General features: G+C 38.6%; 2 protein-coding genes across 8 annotated transcripts in view; both read left to right on the plus strand.

The window, feature by feature from the left end:
- The window catches only part of LOC126371179 (uncharacterized), a 729,644-nt gene extending 721,300 nt beyond the window's left edge, over window positions 1-8,344 (plus strand). For all 7 annotated transcript variants that reach the window (XM_050016416.1, XM_050016417.1, XM_050016418.1 and 4 more), the window contains 8 exons: window positions 256-544; window positions 1,408-1,747; window positions 2,364-2,513; window positions 2,902-3,059; window positions 3,163-3,300; window positions 3,883-4,160; window positions 4,668-4,835; window positions 5,417-8,344. In XM_050016416.1, the coding sequence (XP_049872373.1) occupies window positions 256-544; window positions 1,408-1,747; window positions 2,364-2,513; window positions 2,902-3,059; window positions 3,163-3,300; window positions 3,883-4,160; window positions 4,668-4,835; window positions 5,417-5,576 (1,681 nt within the window). In that variant the 3' untranslated portion in view covers window positions 5,577-8,344. The remainder of the gene's footprint in view (window positions 1-255; window positions 545-1,407; window positions 1,748-2,363; window positions 2,514-2,901; window positions 3,060-3,162; window positions 3,301-3,882; window positions 4,161-4,667; window positions 4,836-5,416) is intronic.
- A 5,663-nt stretch (window positions 8,345-14,007) lies between these two features.
- LOC126371250 (cell division cycle protein 20 homolog) lies at window positions 14,008-22,080 on the plus strand. The gene is made up of 10 exons (XM_050016527.1): window positions 14,008-14,497; window positions 14,757-14,863; window positions 15,162-15,332; window positions 16,404-16,497; window positions 17,302-17,531; window positions 18,719-18,865; window positions 19,396-19,523; window positions 20,117-20,264; window positions 20,760-20,959; window positions 21,202-22,080. The coding sequence occupies exons 1-10, from the start codon at window positions 14,200-14,202 to the stop codon at window positions 21,299-21,301; spliced, it is 1,623 nt and encodes a 540-aa protein (XP_049872484.1). The 5' UTR covers window positions 14,008-14,199; the 3' UTR covers window positions 21,302-22,080.
- The last annotated feature ends 2,413 nt before the right edge of the window (window positions 22,081-24,493 follow it).

The following is a 24,493-nucleotide window of genomic DNA, read 5'->3' on the forward strand; positions in this document are numbered from 1 at the left end:
ACTCCACTAGTAACAGTAGAGCTATAGATTACACAGTATCCGAAAGATTGCATATGCCATTCACAAGGACGTTTAGTTTCAATCATCGACACCTGAAAAAGAAATGTATTATTTTAAACATTATATTTTTAATTAAGAATGCCTTTTGCCTAAGTACAGTCAGTGCATCAACATAAAAACTTAATTCTTACTATTAGGGAAAGTGGTTGTTTATGTTATAGCACTGACCTACATTGCAACCTAATATTCTTCCAGCAAAACCCGTCTAACAACAAAATTCGACGTGAGTTTCGTCCACACCCTGACCCCACAAACGCCCATCAACTCCGCCACAAACAGCGCAGCACAGAGTACATCAAATACGCCTAAGAGACACCAATCCTTCGTCAACCATAGAGAGGTTGAGAAGAAGGTTGCTACAAAGACAATGAGTCTGGACAGGCACTCGTTGAAACCGCTCGTGTTGAAGGGAATACGACATGAGAACGGAGAGGAGAGTTCACAGCCCTTGCTCGCTGTGGTCGACGATAAAAACAATATACAGGTCAGTTGTAACAGCCTCCGTGGACTAGTGGCTAGAGCGTTAGGCTCACGATCTGGAGGTCCGGGTTCGATTCCCGATGGGAACATTGTCGAAATCGCTTTGTGAGACTGTCCTTTGTTTGGTAAGGAATTTTTAGGCTTGAATCACCCGATTGTCCGAAAAAGTAAGATGATTCCGTGCTTCGGAGGGCACGTTAAGCCGTTGGTCCCGGCTATTAGCCATAAAAACACCCCCACCAACCGCAGTGGAGTAGCGTGGTGGAGTATGTTCCATACCCCTCCGGTTGACAGAGGGGAGACCTGTGCCCAGCAGTGGGACGTTTATAGGCTGTTTATGTGTATATGTTATGTACAGGTCATTTGATGGATACTACCAATTTCTTCGCTCGTCAAGTCGGGACGAACGTATTAACCTCATTAGGAATCTTAATCATCAGCAACTCCAGTGTTACGCCGACACAGTTCACCGTTACTCTTTACAGGATGTCTCTTATAATATAGCATTATTAGAGCGGCATATCTCTTGTCTCTGTCGTACTAAGCTGAATCCCGTTAGTGCGAAAGAGACATATCTCTTTTCTCTTTCGTACTATACCTCGACTCTGCTATCATTATAAACATGCTATCTACGTTATAAAGGGTATGACTACCAGTGAAAACAATACTTTGGACCTGTATAGAAAGTAGTACAAAATGGTTCTACCAACAATGCAACTATTACGTATACCTATTCTTTAGGCAACAAATTTCTCATCTGCAATTTCGTCTACTTCTTTTATTACTACTAAGCTAAACGAAACCTTCACTCACAACTAGGAGCGTCACCCCAAGACCATATTCTTCATTTCCAAAATTATTTTCCAGATAATGCGAGGGCGAAAAGTCCTTACAGAAATACCAGCGAAAGTTGACGAACAGATCACTACTGTCAAGATATCACCATGCAACCAGTACATTCTATATGGCCTTAAAAACGGGAACGTTATCAAATACACTCTCCGATCTAAGGAGTCGAAAGCCATAATGGACGTGTACAGTCCAGTGCAGTATTTGAACTTTGTCAATGCTAACCTGTTAATGGTAGCGGGGAAGAACAGATGTCTGATGGCGTATAGACTGACCGATGATGGTGTTTGGAAACCTGAGATGATGCAGCCGGGAAACACGCATCTTGGATCGCAGGAGATTTTGAACGATATTCAAGGTATGTTTCATTGGTGTCATCATGTCTGGTCCCTTCCATATATTTTAGACATACCAATGCTCGCCACAGGCGCTCTTTTTTGTAGTTTAGGCAGAGTCTGCAGTATATTGTTACTCTACGCCATGGAGTAACTAAATGTTATCATTATCATCATTCATTTAGGACCCACGGTCTTGTCGGTGTTGCATTCTCCATACAGCTTTTTTAGAGAAAAATGCAGTGGTTTCCCTCTTACCTTCCGCCCCAACTAAATGTAGCTAAACGTATAAGGTTACATATAAGCGTTAATCATTTGACTTCGGAATTGAGGTTCCAACACATCTTATTTTTTATTAAACATATTTTAAAGCTGATATATTTTTTAATGTCTTTAACTTTACGAATTTTCATGAAGAATTACATAACAAAAAGTACGTACGTTTAACGACCTTTATCAAGGATGCCACACGTGTGTTACTTTTAAAACACAAGTTCCATAGCAAGATATCATACTGACGTTTCATAAAAAGTATCGCATTTGAGTAGGTTGTCCTCTTACCTAAAATTACATGAAACCCGTGATATTTTCATATTTTTATACAGCTTACTAAACTCATCAATCGTTTACATATTCCAGGCAAGAGAAAGATCAACCCTTCAGATCGTCTATCGGATTCTGGTAGTGATATAAGTGTGGGGTCCAAAGACCGGATGTTTCCAAACGGTGATTCCAGGAGTCTTTCTAAGAGCAGCGGAGTCGTCGACTGCTTCTGGGTACAGGGTGTTGGTGAGTGTGAATAGAAACATATTTTTTAATGGCAATAGACTCACCCCCTACATTGGACTTAAACATAGCTGGCGAGGAGTGGATGTATATACTATACACCTCTGCCTACCTCTTCGGGGATACAGGCGTGATGTTATGTTGTTTTTTTTTAATGGTAGATGGGTAAGTGTTTGACCTCTATGTCACCTAAAGTATAGAATAAAGGATAATACTACTTATAGAACGGTACCTTTCCGCCTTGCAGCATTCGAGCTGAATTTACCTCACCCCCTCTGGATCTTACTTTAGTCAAAAGGGCCGTAAGGAGTAAGGGAGAGCGCGCACGGACTGTGTCTCGCTTGCACACAAACTCCTAAGCGTAAGTCTAATCTATTTCATACATTTACAGGTCTTATAACCGTGGAAAGCAACGCAACTATAAAGCTATGGGGCCCAGACTTGAAACTGATCAGTGTGCTCAACGGGAGACAAACAGACATAAGAATAAACAGTACGGCGTTTCAGAAGGACCGTCTTGTTATTTGTGATGACAGTAAAAGGTTTCAGGTATGGTTTGATTCAGTTAGAACAATCAATAATTCTTTATTGCACAAAGACCTTATGTCTTTGTGCAATAAACACAACGTCTTGATTACTTATTATTTTTCAGACATTTGAACTAAGAATCGGCGATGCAATAGAGCTGCACCTCATTCAGGAGTACAAACTGAACAATAGAATCATATCGTGCGATCTAACCGCTGATGGAGTGGTGTTGGCCATGGGTCTTGATTCGGGCGATGTTGTGGTAAGCAAACCGTAATTCTTTCGTGTAGGTTGTAAGGGCGTTAATCTCGCCAATCCTGGGGAAAATAGTAACCGGGATCGACTGTGTAACCGACTGTTTGACTGGTTTACCCTCCAAAGCCCGGATCATCTTACGGTCAATCAGGTGATCAGCCTGCAATGTTGTACCCAAGCTAGGGCTCACAAAGTGATATTTGTGATATTTTTCCACTGGTACATGAATCCGGGACCCCCCGGATCGTGAACTCAACGCTCAACCACTAGACCAGGGGCTAGTAGGACACATAACTCTATCTAAATAATTTTCAGAGTCACTATGGTCCTGTGGTTCACCGGCTTGCTTCTTAAAGGGGTAGCGCCGGTTCAAACCCAGGTACCAGACTTGCACCAATGAGTTATTAATTTATCTGAACTGCATTTTTCACCAACCAACTGTTGGTTGGATATATGTCTTATCTATCACGTTAGTCTAACAGAAAGTTCAGGGAGGTTTGGGTACTTAGTTCATCTCAAGATGGATGTACCTCTGACTACACCAATTGGGATATAGTCGTGAGCCTATGTTATGTTGACTAATTTTCAGCTATGGAATGTACGCGGCAAACGTCAACTCCACCTACTGAAGCATCACAAAACGAAAGTCCAATACTGTTCGTTCTCTCCGGTACCAGACCGTCTGGTCCGCAGCAATGGTCTTAATACGAGTCTGAACTCTCCCTCTTCGCAAAACGCCCATCCACCTTCATATGCGGAAGGGGATGATGAACAACCGCCTTTAGTCTTGGTGACTATGGCTTCGGAGATCGTTTGGTGGAACGTCACGTATTTGATCAAGATGAGGGCTAACAAGACTCTTTGGAGGTAAGTCTTTTGTTATGAGTATTCTTGTCGGGGTGATGTAGCGTTTAGCGTTATATCGTTGCGTGAGAATCAAACCTCATTAGGAACACTTTTTCCACAATTCAATTCGCTTTCAAAGAGAGAAAGACGAAAAATTCATTCAGTCACTACTTGACGCTAAAGTTGATGGCTTTTTCCGTAAAGTAAATATACATTATACAATATTTCTTTTAAAATTTATATTAACTTTGAAGCCACGTCATAGGCATTTTAGAAAAATACCAATTTTTTTGGTCTCACTTCTCACAGCTAAAGAAAAGGCATTTGAGAATATCCCCTTCTCTTAGCCTGACGAACATCTATTTATCCAGAGTAAAAGGCATGCTATGGACACACTAGTTTTAATCCAGGTAAAAAAAATGTGATCTCAATTTTCACGCGGGGTGGAATTAACTGCAAGAACTCGAGGTTTTTCACTATAACGCTTCTATTGAAATTAATTTATACATAATAATATGTTATTTTCAGAATCGGCTTTAACGTAGTGACTCCCGTCGTAAGTCCAATCAGCGATGTCGGTAGGAGCGAGCTGACGCCACATATGAGCAATATGAGCATAGACTCGCCCCATAACTTCTTCTTCGGTGACGTGTGCAACGCACAGGAATGTTGGAAAGCTAATTGGAAACGGAAAACGTAAGTCATTGCTGCTTTAGAATGTAATTTTGTCTTTCTACCTTTGTGGCCGAGTCACTGCCATAGAATATTATGCTACTTAAGAACGGACAATCTCCGCCCCGCACCAATGTGTTTCGCGCGCCAACCTCACCCCCGCTTACTTTAGTACCTTTGGATCTTTAGTCTTAAACCGTAAGGAGTAAGGGAGAAGAATGCATACTGTCTCGCTCGCACTTACGCGTTAGGCGGCCCATAGTCACAACCACATTTTTGTATGGAATGTCGGGGTGCGTAACTACTGATCAAATCACAAAAACCGACAAAGGCATTGTTCTATCTGGTATGATGGAGCATCATATGGGCGATGGTGTTAAAAAGTGCTGAAATTGTAATACAACATTTTTAAAGAACGTCTTAGGGCCCTGTGCCGAAGATTTTCCTCGTGCGTTGTACGGGTTGAAAATCAGCAGTAGTTTTGAGACGAAACGTTCGCCAAAATTGATGATTCAAAATATAAGTTCTGTGTTACCACCTGAATAAAGATATTTTTGATTTTGCGTACCTAATATAAATGACGTTTAAAAATCTGTCCTTTACAGATACAAAGAAGGATCGAAACGCAAGGAGATCCTTGCGTGCATCAAGCTGTCAGGTATGAACGCTAAGAAGCTGTGTCACGACGATAAATTCTCGTGTTTCGTGACAGTCGACAACCCCGGATACATACACATCATGAACGTCATGAAAACACATACATAGCAGTTGTAGTATACTTACTCAACTCGAGATTTTTCTTATGATTACGAGTTATGAATTTGGATGAAATGTTTTATAGTAAAGTCCGAGCCACGGAAGAAGTTCCGCGACCGCGGCGCTGGTGTCTTCCTTAATTGTTATGACTCGTCAATTAGTTCCATTAAAATCCGCAGGACTTCTTCCGTGGCGCGTTCTCTATGTTCGTTTGACAGAGTTTGAACACCGAGTCGTTCATTCATTCTTTTAAGTTCTCTTTTACACAAAGTGTTGTTGTAATCTTGAACACTTGAAACGTTTTTTTTTTTAAAGAACAAAGAAGTGATCCTAATCTGTCAATCATACAAATACGTCATCGAATCTACATTTGAGTCTTATTTAGAGAACTATTTAACATTTCACAATCATAAGGAAAAAGAAAAATATCGGAGCATATAACATTAAGTGAAACAGGTGCTGTGATTGCAAAACAGATATTGCGCACAAAATAAAACATTGAACAAACACAAAAAAATTCAAAACAAAAGAGTCTAAACATTCTTTCACGCGGGATAAACGCATCTTAGCATTCATTTTATACAAATGTACGCTACCTGCATTAAATTCTAAAGATGTCCAACTTAAAGTTGAACTACATCTTGCTGCACCGCATCGCACTTCCCTATGCTTCTATCCTCTTTTATCATTCAGAACCGTCTTCAGATGCTAGAGCGAGATAATGCGACTGCATGAGCGGAGATTCGCTCCCTCTCTGACAAATGTCGGTTCTGAGTGACAGAAAAAGAGAAGCATAGGAAAGTGCGATACGGTGCGGCCTCATAAAGTCAAATCCTTACTCTCTCTTTCTCATAATTCTGATTATAAAGTGACAAGAGTGATATATGAACATCATCAGCCGTATGACGCCCAATGCTGGGCATAGGCCTCCCCCAAGGATCTCCACGACGATCGGTCCTGCGCTGCCCGCATCCAGCGGCTTCCCGCGACCTTCACCAGATCGTCGGTCCACCTTGTAGCGGGCCTACCCACTGAGCGTCGTCCGACACGTGGTCGCCACTCCCGAACCTTTCCGCCCCATCGGCCATCGGTTCTCCTCGCTATGTGTCCTGCCCACTGCCACTTCAGCTTTGCAATTCTCCGAGCTATGTCGGTGACTTTAGTTCTCCTGCGGATCTCCTCATTTCTGATTCGATCCAGCAGGGAAATACCGAGCATAGCTCTCTCCATTGCCCGCTGAGCGACACCGAGCCTCCTCACGAGACCCATAGTAAGCGGCCACGTCTCACTGCCGTAGGTCATCACTGGCAACACGCATTGGTCAAAGACTTTCGTCTTGAGACACTGAGGTATTCTGGACGAGAAGATATTCCGCAGCTTCCCGAACGCTGCCCATCCGAGTTGGATCCGACGAGAGATCTCTTTCTCGAAGTTGGACTTACCTAACTGGATTATTTGTCCTAGGTAAATGTACTGGTCTACAACTTCGAGTGTAACGTTCCCAACCTGAACTGGAGTGGGTGCGACATGGTCGTTGGACATAATTTTTGTCTTTGCCATGTTCATGCTAAGACCCACTCGTTGGGATGCGTTACTGAGATGCTCGAGCATGGTGTTCAGGTCTTCCAGGGTCTCAGCCATTAGGACTATATCATCGGCAAATCGAAGGTGCGTCAGGTACTCGCCGTTGATGTTGATGCCAAATCCTTTCCAGTCCAGAAGCTTAAAAATATCCTCCAATGCAGCAGTGAACAGTTTCGGAGAGATGACATCTCCCTGTCTCACTCCTCGCTGCAGTTGGATCGGATTAGAGCTCTGGTTCTGTACTCGAACTGACATAGTGGCATTTTGGTAGAGGTCCCTTAGCACCTCGATGTACCTATGGTCCACTTGGCACCTCTGAAGAGACTGCAACACCGCCCAGGTCTCGATCGAATCAAAGGCTTTCTCATAGTCCACAAACGCCAAGCAAAGTGGCAGATTATACTCTTCGGTCTTCTGTATAACCTGCCGCAGCGTATGGATGTGGTCTATAGTGCTAAAGCCTTTCCGGAAACCGGCTTGTTCGGGAGGCTGGAAGTCGTCAAACCTGCAAGCGAGACGATTCGTAATGACCCTCGAAAACAACTTGTAGACATGGCTCAGAAGCGAGATAGGTCTGTAGTTCTTCAGTAGGGCTTTATCACCTTTCTTGAAGAACAAGATCACCTCGCCTCCGCTCCATGCCCTCGGCGTTTTGCCCTGAAATATGACGGAATTGAAGAGCCTTTGGAGGACTTTAAGTATTGGCGTTCCGCCCGCTCTCAGAAGTTCTGCTGTGATTCCGTCATCTCCTGCCGCTTTGTTGTTTTTGAGTTGTTTGAGGGCCATCCTAATCTCGTACAGGCTGACGTCCGGGATATCTTCAGTGAACTGAACTGTATATGAACTGAATACCCTATATGGATAAATACGAAGCATACTGCCATACGCATTTTAAATCGATTATAAACGTGATATGAAACTGTTGTAATAACATTAAATAAGTATAGTCTAATTTCTGTCGAACAATTTTATTTAATGTTGCTATTTTATAGGTATTTTTACAGTTTTTTAATGGTTGTACGTGAAATAAATGCAACGGAACGTTTCCTAACTTACAACGATATGAAAGTAAATAATAGAAGAATCGATAAATAAGTTGAATCATCGAATATAGACGTAATTGTATAGTCAAATTACGAACAAAAGTAGTTCGATGCTAAGTTTCTATGTTTCGGAGTTTCTAGTGCCAATATTTTGTCGGATTTACTGGTCTTGTGTACTTTAATTAAATCAATTTTATTTTGCATGATTGAAGGTTGCTAGGTAAGAGGTAAAACGCACAGATAATAAAAGTAACTGTGTGGGATACTGGCACGTTGATTACTTGCAAAATACACTCTTTAATTGATAAATTGTCCATATGTTGTAAAGTTTTGAAGACAAAGTTTGTTAGTCCGTGATTCCACCACTAGCCCACACAGTTATTTTAATACGCAATACACACCAAAGCCGCCGACCAACCGATACGAGTGTCGGCAACATGCAACCGTCGACATTTTAGCGACCTGCCGGTGACATTTCAGCGACCTGTCGCCGACATTTTAGCGACCTGCCGCCGACATTTTAGCGACCTGTTGCCGACATTTTAGCGACCTGTCGACGACATTTTAGCGACCTGCCGCCGACATTTTAGCGACCTGTCGCCGACATTTTAGCGGCCTGTCGCCGACATTTTAGCGACCTGTCGCCAACATAGTAGCGACCTGTCTGACTTGCGTTAAATCGAAATATTGCAGTCTTAAAACCGGCGCGCTGGCTGCTTTGGTGTTTATTACGCATAACCACTACTGACGTTCTTATACTATTGTATTTGTCATGGTATAATATAACAAGATATGCTCAAAAGTGACAGCTAACATTTCAAGGTTAGCCGCGCTGGCGTCATTTCACCCTCCATTGCCATTTTATAAAACAAAAATTACCCACTACTTATGTTTTTAATTTACTTTGCAAGGCAATTTTGAACTTTTAGTAGATTTACTTCCAGTTTTAATTATTTTTATATACACTTCTCATCAAAAAAATCGAAACACTTCCGTTTTCATTGTTTCTGTCCGAATTTAACACAAAAAAGAATTCATACGATGAAAAAAAATACATAAATGTATAGCTGGCAGTTTGGCCATTACAGTAATAAGCGAAAATTCTAAATTCAAAATTAGAATTTCATTTGTTTATCTTATAAACGAAATGAATCACTGTTTTGAGACAAATGTGTGTTTAGGGTTGGAGTACATTTAGCGTTTAAAAACTAAAAATTGGCGCCTATCCTTAAACTTTTTGTTTTTATTTCAATACTGTGACTTTGGGACGTCTGAAAAAAGGTTTTTTTTCTAAAACGTATGGATACTTCGCCCACAGAAGCCGCCCAAGTTGTGGCATTGCTGGATTCTGGCCTTAGTCAGCGTGTTGTGGCTGCAAGACTGCATCTAAGCCTGTCATCTGTTCATAGAGTCTATAAACGTTATCGGGAGACTGGTTTGTTCACGCGCCGTTCAGGATCTGGCAGGAATCGGGTCACTTCTGAGCGAGATGATCGATTTATTGTAACAACTTCTTTAAGAAATCGACGCTTTACGCTTTTCAACTGCAGCAGCGGCTTCGTGTTGTACGAAGGGTGGCTGTAAGTGACTCTACAATTAGAAGAAGGTTGAAGGATCGTGGACTGGTACCGCATAAGCCAGCAAATGGGCCGAAATTAACTGCAGACCATCGAAGAGCGCGCCTTAACTTTGCACGTGAGCACCTAAATTGGTCATACCTACAGTGGAGCAAAGTTCTCTTTTCTGATGAGTGTAAAATTATGCTGTATGGTATCGACGGAAGGAACAAGGTGTACAGAAGAGACGGAGAACGCTATGCACAATGCTGCATTGAAGAAAAGGTCAGCTATGGTGGCGGTTCGTGGACGGTTTGGGGAGGAATCAGCGCCGACGGTAAGACAGAGCTTGCTTTCGTGTCTGGGCCACGTCTGCCTGCACTAAACTGTCATCGGTACGTCGAAGAGTGTCTCGAGCCTCATGTGATGTTCTATGCACATTTTATTGGCAACGGCTTCATATTCATGCACGACAATGCTAGGGCTCACACCGCGGGCGTCGTACGAGATTATCTTAACGAAGTCGATATCTCTATTATGGAATGGCCAGCAAGAAGCCCGGACATGAATCCCATTGAACATCTGTGGGATGAATTAAAGAGACGAATTCGAGCAAGAGATCCTGCCCCAGAAACACTTAGCCAGCTGCAAGATGCAATCCAAGAGGAATGGGACAATATACCACAGCATGTGATCGTGACTCTCATCCGATCGATGAAGAACCGTATGGAAGCAGTAATTAGAGCTCGGGGAGGGAATACAAGTTATTAAATAAACGTTTTTTAGCTTTTTTTTTTTCATTTACGTGTGTTGTTTTATCCATTTCCTTTATACTCCATACGGAATAAAAATGACTCATTTAACAAAATACGAAACCTATGAAAAATTCATTTAAATTTAGAACATTAACATTAAGATTTGATAAGCTCATATTACTCACTATTAAACGACATTTAACATTTATTCCTAAATGTACACATTTTTCTGATAATCCTGACAAAACGTAAACTTGCAAGGTGTTTCGATTTTTTTGATGAGAAGTGTATGTATCAAGTGATAGTAATTAAGTACGTTAGTCAGTAATTCGTTTAATTTTCAATAATAAAAATTAAGTCCTTGGATTGTTGGAGCAATTTAATGGTAACACTCATGTAACATTTACGTCATCAAACGGCTAGCAATGGCGGCTTTTCATACGATTGAGCATATCTAGTTTTATTATACCGTGGTATTAGTTGAATATTTCATTAGTTAAAATTATTTTAGTCACAATCTACTTTTTAAATTCCATTGAGTATACGTAGACATTTTTAAATATAGATTATTTTATTTTCTCTATTTTAGCTTAAAACTTTAAAACTTAAAACTTTTGCTCATTGTGTAACCAGATTTGTGATTCAAAATTTACGTAAAATATTTGTATAAGTAAAACGCGCACAATTTCTCAAGTATCGTGACTGGTGTGTTTAAAATTGTATAATTATGTAATTTTAAGCAATATAGATATAATATACTATGAAGTAACAATAAGAGATTTTATCTGTAAGAAGAGAAACTAGACCAAGGATTTACAGTTTGGGGAAGAAAAAATATGTAGAGAACATGGGCATTATCTAAGGTGATAAAAATGGATGGGATCGGCATTTACCATGCATTTTTATCACTTGCTGACAATTTTCCGGCCAAGTAAATGCCATCCGCTGCAAATCTACAATAACTCACGTCAAAAAAATATGACGATTTTAATTAATCGTTTGCAACTTGTCTAAAACTCAACTTCTAAAAGCAAACTTCTCCTTTCGTTTCGATTGAACGTAGGATTCTTTAACATTAAAGATTTAAAGGATGCACAAAAGGGTATAATTAATCTACATTGTTTTCAGGAAGTATCCAGTAGGATACGTGTCGAGTTTCTCGTAATTACGCTAGTGTCAAACCCACCATAATGCCTTTTATTATTCGTGCTTCTATCTGTTACATTTTGTACTTACGTCGCCCGGTGCGTTTTTATTGTCTGTACGAGAAATACTTACAAATGTATTTTATTGTATTGATACTTTGTTTGTAACACTTTCATTGCACTTTACTCGGCGATTCCCTGTGGAACTAGCTTTATTTCGTGCTACTTATAAGAAGTATTTTTAGCTTACGCTTATTTTACTGGAATGCCATTTTAGCAAACGTGCTTAATTATATTTTTAGGAGAATATTTTAGATTCAAACGATAGGGGAAGATATGTTATTAGTAAGAAGTTATTTCTTTTTAAAGATTTTGTCGTGATTTATGAATCAACGGAACGTACAAGTATATGTCAGGCAATAAAGTCCTGCAATTTATGTAATACTCATCTTTATAATGAAATGCATATTGGCCCCTTACCAGTTAAAACACAGATCCTAAGGGCCATTGTCAGAAATTCTGATAAAGTATCTTCACTTCTTGTTTGAATCTATAGAACATGGTGTGTGCCATTTTATCGAGTGATTGTAAATAGCGAAGTAACATGATTTGAAGTCTAGGATGGATCTCCTTAGATGTAGATGTGAATTTTATATCGTATTGATTAAGCTATTGTATTGGTGCTATAATATCATAATACTGCTCTTTTTTATCACTACGTAGTGTTGTTAGTTGAAGATGTCTGGTGATGTCTAATGTCTGATAATCATGACAATATGTGCCCAGTTTTCAAAGACCATTGAATCACATTTATATAAAAAAATCGCCTTAGGGTAGTAATATAAACCGAAAGTCAATATCATTACCAATATTACCATGGCCGACGACTACTGGTGTTCGAAGATCTACCCCTTAACATTGTAGGCATAGCATAAAAAACTTGCGTATCACCATTGTATCTAGTTTGAGTAAAAAAAATGAATGAGAAATTAAAACCCACACTGTATATTTTTTTACACAAAGTAGATACAAAGCATATGAAACTGTTAGAATTGTTTTAATTTTGAAAACTGTACATTTAATCGATTTAAAGGAGTAAATATTATAGGTGCATATTGGTGCTAATTCCTGTAAATACCATCTAATTTTATTTTAAGTTATATCTGTCATTTTCTTATCCGGCGAAAAGAAAAGGGACGGGTAATCGACAAGCATTAAATTATGGAACACACGTCAATTTTAAGCACAAATCTAAAACAACCGTCTAAAAATTTTACATTGGCCAATAACCCGACACAGTTAAGTAGACAACGTTAAACGGATTGCATACCAGCGACGTACCTTTTTGATTCGCCCGGGTTATTCATTCATTTACTCATTCTTCCTAAAATTAAGAGCTGTGAATCATCCGTCCCTTTCCTTTTCGACGGATATGAAAATGACGGATATAACTTAAAATAAAATTAGGCGGTGTCTGCAGGAATCGGGGCCATTGAAATATAATGCTCAACTTTGCATTTTATGTCTGTTCCTACTTTCTACATACAGCATTTTCATGTATTCTGAAAAACTTAAAATAAATATATTTTTATAATATGTAATAATTTAATAAAGCAATACAGACAAATTATATATGCTGCAAAAATCCCCAATATCTAAACAATTATGAATTTAACTGTTTTAAATGCATAGTTTAATGTAATGCAATAATGATTGAAATATTTTTAGATGGTTTAGATAATAGATTTATTTTATGATCAATTCTTTACATTACATTCATTAAATATACAAGTTAATTAATTATTATTTGTTATTTACCACCCTTTACCCCAAAGACCAAGTATTTGGTCCTTGCTTTACCCACATACTCGCAAGGAAATCCCGGAGGCGTATACTCAATCCCAAAAAAAATAATAGGCTAATAAAACACTATAAAAAATACCAACCGTGAAGAATTATTGGAGTTAAGATTCTTAAGTCCGTCATTGTTCATATTTTTAGACACAAAAACCCTAGTTGTAGAGATAAAGCTTACTGATGTAGGCGGCATGGTCTCATGATCTTTGCCTTATCCTATGGACAACGAAAAATAAAGATAACTAGTGTTGGCAACAATATACTACAAAAGCAGTAACAGTTACATAACACGAATATTTAACTGGTACATAAAATATAACTAACGTCAAGCATTTAAGGAGTTCATCTATTTAACAAATTCATAATTGGGATAAAACCAAAATAAACATAAGATCAAAAACCTATAACTGATACGATGAACAATAGTAGCTAAAACATTGACATAACATGATATAATTTCTAGCTGCTACAGAAATAGAATAATCACATCCCTATTTCAAATTTCAACGGCTTTTTTAAAACTGTCAAGTGTATTGCTTGCTAGTGAAATTTATTTCGCTTTTTGCAATAAATAATTTATATTCAATAAATGTAAGACAATTAGCAATAGCGATAGAGGTTTCCGATTTAGATTTGACACCGACAAGGACTTTACGTAGTGGTAAAATTCTGTTGCGTTGTGTTGTAGAAGCATGGCACAATTTAATTATTTGAATGAAATAAAGAGTTTAGCTACTATGGATGGGCCTATTACGCGTGGGCCTCTGCAGAGATGGGCTAAGAAGACAGGCAGTGAGAATATCAATCCTGCTCTGAGTGCGTCTCAACAAAACATTTCTAATAACATAAGTGTATGCAACCAATCTATGCAGAAGTTATCGGTATCGGCCAACCAAAGCTGCAATAACAGTGTGCTCTCTAGTAATAAGACCCCGACTAGGAATGAGAAGAAGTCGAAGTCTAAAACTCCTTCTAAGAACAAATCTCCAGGTATGTTTTTTTTTTTAATTCTGTGCTCTCATCAGTTTTAGATGGAAGTTCTTTGTCTTCCTTAGTGAGCTGTATTGTTTTATTTGCAGTTTAAACGAAATCTTACGTTAAGTGTTAGCTTAGTATAACATTAGTATATTAATGTAGCTTACAAAAGCCAACGTCCAAAGATCTGTCTACAATAAAGAACAAATACAAAGTTAATAAAAAAGTACTGTTGCCCACGATTCAAACTTTCATTGTGTTTTAATAATTACAGGTCGGTCAAAGACCCCCACACCAAACAAAGCATCCAAGACTCCAAATAAGGCTGACAGGTTCATCCCGTCAAGAAGCAACTCCAACTATGACTTGTGTCACTACATGGTATGCATAATTAAATAAAATAAATTATTTACACTTCATCCAACATAATTTTATACAAAATTAGTATGAAAGCCAAAATTTTGTATTTCGTTTTTTTTAGAAATTGTGTCAAAGTCCATTTTTTTAACATGGGCCCCAAGTATACATTTATGAACAATTTATTACAAGTTTCGCATACTAGTGTCAGTAATATTTGTGTGTGTATTGTATAGGTACATAATTTTTTTAAGTGTGTGAGTATGTATATTTATGTACCCTATTGACTTAAACTAAAGAAAACATCAACTTCGTCCTACAGATGACACGTGAAGAAGACAAAGGAGAGGAGGTGGTGGCTAAGACGGCAGCCAGCGAGGCTCTGGGCCGTGCCCTGACCGACACTGAGCCCGGGAGACTGCTGCAGTACACATGCAAGGCCCCCGCAGCCCCTGAGGGCTACCAGAACAGACTCAGGGTTGTGTATTCACAGGTATTCACTGCTTTTACTTACAAACTGCAAAATATTGTATAACCCATGCAAAATAACTAAACATCTCACACCTACAGAGTTTCCTACCAGTGAATTGACTAGTTAATTTGCAAGAGTTGTATTTTAAATTGGTGTTTAGAATTCTTCTAGATTGGTAAATATGGTGTTCTGGTTACTAACACTTTAAATTGACTATGGTTTTTAGTATCTATCTCAATTCCATGTATTTTGTGTTATTAAGTAACTCCTTAGACTCCATACATTGTCATCAAAATGTTCATAATTTGATCAATAGGCTACTTGGCAACATAGTCAAAAGAGATATTTTTTACGAAATATCAAAACGAAAGTTTTCTTCAGAGTTCATATCGTCCCTTAGCTTACAACACCGCTTAAGTCTATTTTACCAACTTTACAGGAGACGAAATAAAATGTCTTATTTAAAATATCTGTAGATTTTTTTATTGCTACTTAATACATACTCTAGTTAGCGGTTAATAAATAATTATTTATACTTATTTTGACGATTTACTTTATTTTAACCTTTATTTTCTTCATCCAATGGCATTAATATGTAAAAACCGCCAATTTTCGACTTGAGCGGTGTTGTAAGCTAAGGGACGATATGGAAATACTGTCCCATGACGTCATAAAAAAAACGATCTTAATTCATAAATAAAATTCGAATATAAGTCGAAAAGTAAAAAGAGATTGATTTCAAATTTCTATATTAGCATTTTTTATTTTTTCTTTCACCCAGTCAAATACCCTATTACTGCACCAAAATAGTAAATTCAAAGCATGAAAATTGGTTTTCTTGTGGACATACAAACTATGTTCATAAACAAATAAATCATAACCATAAACAAATAATTTTGAAATACAAGCTATTGCAATAACTCCCATTATTAAAGTTAATAAAGTAGTTATTCAAATATTTGATATCATCTACAAATTGATTTTCTAGATATTTCTAGAAGAGCCTACGAAAAAGCTACTACTACTTTAAACTACTACTATTTTTTACTGCTAGTTTAAAGCTTAGTAGCTTTATATAAAATGTTTTTACAGGCCAAAGTTCCGTCTTCAGTGAAGAACACAACAAGATACATTCCACAAGCACCTGAGAGGATACTTGATGCTCCTGATCTTGTTGATGATTACTGTAAGTAACTCAATCCAACTCACACATAACATAAGCTCATACCTATGTCTCGATTGGGGTAGTCAGGTGGAACTAACTACCCACACCTCAACAAACTTTCCGTTAAACCAATGGTGATGAGCCGTATCGCCGTTTATAATAGTCGTGCCAACTCTGATAATGAAACTGAATTTAATTCAATTCTTGATTAATGACTTTTGTGTGATCAGAATAGGGTAGTTCATAAATTCATCTGAGAATATTCTCAGATACAATAGCCATTGTATAAATTGATATAAACATCCATTGTATCCAAAGATAAGTAAATAATTAATATAGTTAATAATCTTCATAATTTATGTGATATTTGTTTTTGTTTGTTCCAAATCTTGCAATGAAATATATAATATAGTTTATATTTTATGCTTTAATGCCTGTTAACCTCTCATATGCCGAGATACCAGACACAATAGATTTTACATTGTGTCTGGTCGAGATCCGCGTTCCGGCGTTCGAAAGATTAAATCATAAAAATCCAAAACTTTATCTATTATTTTATATCCCTATCTATCTCTCATACACATTGGGGCACAGCTGAAAATCAGCGCTGTGGCACTCCCTCAATGTCGGAGTGTCACATTACATATTGCTGAGCTGACGGCCCTTTTGAGAAATAAGTTTTTGATATGATATGTGTGATATGTTCACTCCTACTGTGTACCAATACCTACTTGTATCTAAAATACATATTTTCTATTCTATTTCTATTCTACATGTTCATCCTCCCAACTACATGACATTCTAATGATCTAAATTGTTTTCCAGATCTAAACCTAGTGGACTGGAGCCAGTCAAATATCCTAGCAGTGGCATTAGGCAACTCCGTGTATCTGTGGAACGCTGGTACGGGGCAGATTGAGCAGCTACTGTCTCTCGAAGGCTCGGAGACTGTGTGCTCTGTGGCGTGGGTGCAGGGAGGCGCGTCACACCTGGCTGTTGGCACCTCCGCCGCCACTGTCGAGCTGTGGGACTGTGAGAGACTGAAGAGGCTAAGAGTGAGTAGAACAGTATATAAAAATAAATATTATGTAATAAATATTCCACCACCTGTTGTATAATATTGCTCTAACAGAAAACTCAGTAAGGTGTGGGTACTTAGTTCATCTTGCGATGGATGTACAATCAAAGAGCAACAGTTCAGTCACTGAGCCCAGTGAAATATTTGTAAACAGTTTTATGTTTCTTGAGTTTCATGTCCTAAAAATAAACTTACGTTTAGGACTTCATGTTCTACCGTATTTGGACGAAAACGCGTCCAAAGTACGAGTGTCCTAAATAGTGATTATTGGTAAACTAAGTGATACCACATCTTATATGTAACCCGGGGTAATCTATAATTGTCTTTGTTGTTACTTAAAATGTCACCACTATGTATACTATATAAGCTGTTGATTACCTGAAAAATAAATTGTAGAATGGGTACTTAATTCATCTTGCTATGGATGTATCTCTGACTACCCGAAGCCGTGAGCTTATGTATAAATAATTAAAGAGTTTATTTCGGACATGTTCCATAGAGTGTTTTAAGTTTACGCGGTTATTATCATAATTAAAACACATAATAACGGGTTCTTACCGCGTTTAAAGTAGGGATGTGAGACTCCCGATATTTCGACACTCATCAGTCATCCCGTGATCATGGCACTTGCAACAGTGTCGAAATATCGGGAGTCTCATATCCCTACTTTAAACGCGGTAAGAACCCGTTATTATGTGTTTTAATTATGTTCCATAGAGGTTAGTAAAAAGCAATAAACAACTTAATCTAGTGTTAGTAAGAACAATTAAAAAAAATGTTATATGTGAGTAACAGCCTGTATCTGCTTTAAGACAGTAGTTAAACAAAAACTTTACAAAAAAGGTTATTATAAAGTTAGTGATTATTTAGAAGATATGAATGCATGGGATTAACTGTCTGAGAACAGATATTAGGCAGCTAAATTACTCAATTGTATATCAATATTTTATGTTTATTTTTATTTTTTTTAAAGAACGTCTAGGGCCCTGTGCCGAGGTTTTTCTTGCAGCTTCTTTTCCCCGGTTATACAGGTTGTGAGAAGCTGCAGTAGTTTTAGGCGGATGAGACGTTCGTTATGTAAAAATTGACGATTCAAAGTGTAACTATGTTACCCACTGAATAAAGATATTTTTGAATTTGAATTTGTGTGTGTTGTGCGTCCAGTGCATGGACGGGCACACGGGCCGCGTGGGCTCGCTGGCGTGGAACCTGTACATCATGTCGAGCGGCGCACGGGACGGCAACATCGTGCACCACGACGTGCGCGCCCGCGACCACGCCGTCGCCACGCTGCAGGGGCACACGCAGGAGGTATGTGCTTCATTCTGTTCACACAGTCCGACTTTCGATGTGAAAGGTTTTTAAATCCCACCGGTATAAGGCTACCAGCGGGCTTAGCATCGTAAGCGCGCGACTCTTTCTCGCCTCGACATTCGTCACCCGTCACTCTCTTACAGTACTGCACAGAAAGAGACAGATGTTCTCTCGCTTAATAAAAGCAGGCCTAAATTATTACACCTAATTTAGTTCAGAGTCATGGTAGCCCACTTGTAAGAACGCTTGACTCACACTGTAAGGTCGCAGGTTCAAAAAAAGCACGTGTTTAACCCAAATTGTTATTCATGTTTGGATCATTATCACATGCTCAGTGGTGACGGAAAATATCGTGAAGAAACCCACACTCCAGAGAAATATGTTTCAGAGGTAAGTGATGGGTCGGATTTCCCTTCGTGGGTTAGACAGGGTGTCGCTTCTGTGAAAAGCATGACCTGTCGAATTTTCATACATAACGCTAGGGATATTAAGTATCAAATATTTTAGAGAATACTCTGTTCGGTTAGGTATGCGGGTTGAAGTGGTCTCCAGACGGCAGATACTTAGCGTCAGGCGGGAACGACAACTTACTGAACATCTGGCCGCTGGTACAGGGGCAACACTACTCGCAGGGCCAGCACATCTACTCCTTCAAGTAAGATACCACCACCATACCATTAAAAACCATTCAAAATACCATTCTATATGCAGTATTATTCTTTATTCTATGGTAAAAGGATGACCAGTTTTAAGCAGCTTGGAAGTTCTTTCATTTCTGTTTTAATTTGGGTGTTATAAAATGCCGGAAGCATTGATATTAACTCAAAATCATGAGATGCAGCCGTGGTAGGCCAGCTGGTAGAACGCTTGCCTTTCACTTCGCGGTCGCAGGTCCGAATCCAGCACAGGCCTAAATCAATGATTGTCGACTTTGTTTTCGAAGTCACGTTTGCGTTATAAATGATTATCACGTACTCAGCGGTGAAGGAAAACATCGTGAGGAAACCCACATTCCCGAGAAATGCATTTTTCGAAGGTATGTGACCTAACCTGTATTGGATTGGTTTGCCTTCGCGGGTTGGATCAGACAGGCAGTCGCTTCTGTATGAAAACCGCACCTGTCAAATCTTCAGGTTAGGTAAGCAGCCCGTGTGAAAAACGGGGTAATGTTAGGGAGATAAAGATAAGGTGAATCATCCCCCAGTATTTGATATGGTGTCACTTACACTCTGTATGATTTGTTGGCAGCCAACACCTAGCGGCGGTGAAGGGCCTGGCGTGGTGTCCGTGGAGCAGCGGCGTGCTGGCGTCGGGCGGCGGCACGGCCGACCGCACCATACGCATCTGGAACGTCAACACCGGCGCCAACATCAACACCGTCGACACCAAGTCACAGGTCAGTCATAAGCAGTCATAACCAGTGATCGAGAGTGACATTTGCGAGATTTGTCTTAACATGGATATACCTATCAAATCTTGTTTTGTTCGGCCAAGTAGTTAATGCCATCTGCGGCTAATATCTACAATAAGTCACGTTAAAATAATCAAATATTGATTCTCAAATTTTATTAAAAAAATATATTTTGTGAATTATGTTAGGTTTTTGTTATTGGTTTTGTGTTTATAATTTTTTATCATGTAATTTTTTCCTTGTCTTAACTCTTTGTCTGCAAACTTACACATTTATAATATTAGTAGGTCTTAACCACAACGTTCAAGGTTATTGATCCCGGTCATATGTGAATATTGTTTGTTGCCTTATAATGAAAACCATGCAAGCACCTCACAAAAAACTATTTTTTTATATTTCATGACGTGACGTTGGCAGAATTGTGGTCACATAAAAGCTGTTTAACGAACACGAACCACATTTTTTTTAATATCCCACCAGGTATGCTCGATCCTGTGGAGCACGCACTACAAGGAGCTGATCTCCGGGCACGGGTACGCCAACAACCAGCTGGTAATATGGAAGTACCCGCTGATGACGCGCGTGTGCGAGCTGACCGGGCACATGGCGCGCGTGCTGCACATGGCCATGTCGCCCGACGGACAGGCCGTGGTGTCCGCCGGCGCCGACGAGACGCTGCGGTCAGTCGCGACTTCATTTATGACGTAACTTAGCATAGCATAGGTGGCCAGAGGTGCACAGTTACGGGACCGTTATCTACATGTTATATCAATTATCTGTGGCCCAAACATAAATTCAAACTGCTCAAATTCAGTGGTGTACTTTATAATTTAAGCGGTATCGAAATTTAGGAAAACGCTAACATTATTATATATTTTTTTTATCTCTAAAGTCTTATAATTATTTTCTTTTTCTATTACAGCCTTTGGAAGTGCTTCATGCTGGACCCGGCGAAGAAAAAACAACCCACCGACTCGAAGGCAGCCAAATCTTTACTGAATCTCAATTCGCTAATCAGATAACTTGATATCAACTATAATATACAATGAACTTGACTTGGGGTAGTTTTACAAGTACGCATCATGCGATGCTCGGACCTCATAGAATGTCGTTTTAGCATTTTGACTGAATATTGTGATCTTTACAATTAGTTAGGTAGCTTTTAAGAACACTACGGATCATTTTATGGAGGTTCTAATAAACTAGTTTTCTCAACCTTGTACTCTGTCTCAATATTTTAGTTTTCAATTCTCAAACTCCGTAAAATAATCTGTATTGTAACCAATTTATTACGTAAAGTAATTAGGTTTTCCAATTCGTCGTTTTATCAAACGACATATTTTATTGTTAACTTGATATTCACTTCTATACCCCCTGTATGACAATAAATATACGATTTGTATTGGCATTTTTGAACAGCTTATTTTTGACGAACTAAGAGAAGTTGAGGTCGTTAAATGTGTTTCGCGATTTCTAACACTATCCTTGAAAATTATTGAGACAGTAAAGGTATTTTGAGCATGTCTTACAAACATTCCGTCATGTCGTCACTTTGATCATTAAATACATCTACAAATATCTTTACTGTGTTAATGAATGTCTCTTGTGTCTTATAAAATGTACTATCTTTTTCACTTTCGTATTACTTTAGCTCTAATCGACATTTCATTGCCTCGGCTTCCTTGTTTTAAAACTTCTAACCACTTTATTGTGTACTATTTTATTGTTTTAAGAATGAATTGGTAATTTTGATTGATTGTGTAATTTTATTGTATGGTTAATAAAGATTTCGATCCTTAAAGTCACTTTTATTCAATATAGGTGCCGATTCGGGTAACCACCAACTTAATTATAACCTAATTTGACAGGACTTAACTAGCTCTATGTCTTTTTTTTTACACGCATTGTGGGTAACTTACCCCTTTTTTGTTCTAACCTACCCCTTTTTCGTTCTAACCTACCCCTTTTTCGTTCTAACCTAACCCTTTTTCGTTCTAACCTAACCCTTTTTCGATCTAACCTAACCCTTTTTCGATCTAACCTAACCCTTTTTCGATCTAACCTTACCCTTTTTCGATCTAACCTAACCCTTTTTCGTTCTAACCTAACCCTTTTTCGTTCTAACCTAACCCTTTTTCGTTCTAACCTAACCCTTTTTCGTTCTAACCTAACCCTTTTTCGTTCTAACCTAACCCTTTTTCGTTCTAACCTAACCCTTTTTCGTTCTAACCTAACCCTTTTTCGTTCTAACCTAACCCTTTTTCGTTCTAACCTAACCCTTTTTCGTTCTAACCTAACCCTTTTTCGTTCTAACCTAACCCTTTTTCGTTCTAACCTAACCCTTTTTCGTTCTAATCTAACCCTTTTTCGTTCTAACCTAACCCTTTTTCGTTCTAACCTAACCCTTTTTCGTTCTAACCTAACCCTTTTTCGTTCTAACCTAACCCTTTTTCGTTCTAACCTAACCCTTTTTCGTTCTAATCTAACCCTTTCTCGTTCTAACCTATTTTCTTTCTAACCCTTTTTTATTCTAACCTACCCCTTTTTGTTCTAACCTAACCCATTTTTGTTCTATCCTAACCCTTTCTTGTTCTAACCTAACTCTTTTTCGTTCTTTCCTAAACCTTTTTCGATCTAACCTAACCCTTTTTCGTTCTAACCTAACCGTTTTTCGATCTAACCTAACCCGTTTTCGTTCTAATCTAACCCGTTTTCGTTCTAACCTAACCCTTTTTTATTCTAACCTACCCCTTTCTGTTCTAACCTAACCCATTTTTGTTCTATCCTAACCCTTTCTTGTTCTAACCTAACCCTTTTTCGTTCTATCCTAAACCTTTTTCGATCTAACCTAACCCTTTTTCGTTCTAACCTTACCCTTTTTCGATCTAACCTATCCCTTTTGCGATCTAACCTAACTCTTTTTCGTTCTATCCTAACCCTTTTTCGTTCTATCCTAACCCTTTTTCGTTCTATCCTAACCCTTTTTCGTTCTAACCTAACCCTTTCTCGTTCTAACCTAACTCTTTTTCGTTCTATCCTAACCCTTTTTCGATCTAACCTAACCCTTTTTCGTTCTAACCTAACCGTTTTTCGATCTAACCTAACCCGTTTTCGTTCTAATCTAACCCGTTTTCGTTCTAATCTAACCCTTTCTCGTTCTAACCCTTTTTTATTCTAACCTACCCCTTTCTGTTCTAACCTAACCCATTTTTGTTCTATCCTAACCCTTTCTTGTTCTAACCTAACCCTTTTTCGTTCTATCCTAAACCTTTTTCGATCTAACCTAACCCTTTTTCGTTCTAACCTTACCCTTTTTCGATCTAACCTATCCCTTTTGCGATCTAACCTAACTCTTTTTCGATCTAACCTAACCCTTTTTCGTTCTATCCTAACCCTTTTTCGTTCTATCCTAACCCTTTTTCGTTCTATCCTAACCCTTTTTCGTTCTAACCTAACCCTTTCTCGTTCTAACCTAACTCTTTTTCGTTCTATCCTAACCCTTTTTCGTTCTAATCTAACCCTTTTTCGTTCTAACCCAACCCTTTTTCGTTCTAACCCAACCCTTTTTCGTTCTAACCCAACCCTTTTTCGTTCTAACCCAACCCTTTTTCGTTCTAACCCAACCCTTTTTCGTTCTAACCCAACCCTTTTTCGTTCTAACCCAACCCTTTTTCGTTCTAACCCAACCCTTTTTCGTTCTAACCCAACCCTTTTTCGTTCTAACCCAACCCTTTTTCGTTCTAACCTAATCCTTTATTGTTCTTACTTTCTAATATCTGTGTTATAAGTTCTAACCTGACCCGTTTTCGTTCTAACATAACCTTCACCCTGTCACCGGGTGGAGGAAACTAGGCACTGGAAATAATCCATTTAATTGACGGACAGGTATGTTACAACTACCTCGAAATAAAAATCATAAATCCATAAAAAAACTTCTTTATTGTTATCTATTTTGTAAATATTGCAACAATGTGGAATGTAGAGTAATGCAAAAGTAAATTTAAAAAGTAAACTTAAAAAGACGTGCAATAAAAATGTGCGACAATTGAATAAACTAAAATGTTTGGTTAAAATGTGATGTGTAACAATCAATGTTGTATAAAAGTGGAAGCAAGTGACTAGAGCTAAAAATTACGAAGAACACATACCGAAAGAGCACACAAATTGTAAATGCACAAAAGGAACTAATTTTACTGCTAAAAGTCCTAAAACAG

This window comes from Pectinophora gossypiella, chromosome 12, assembly GCF_024362695.1.
Source record: "Pectinophora gossypiella chromosome 12, ilPecGoss1.1, whole genome shotgun sequence".
Taxonomy (NCBI): domain Eukaryota; kingdom Metazoa; phylum Arthropoda; class Insecta; order Lepidoptera; family Gelechiidae; genus Pectinophora; species Pectinophora gossypiella.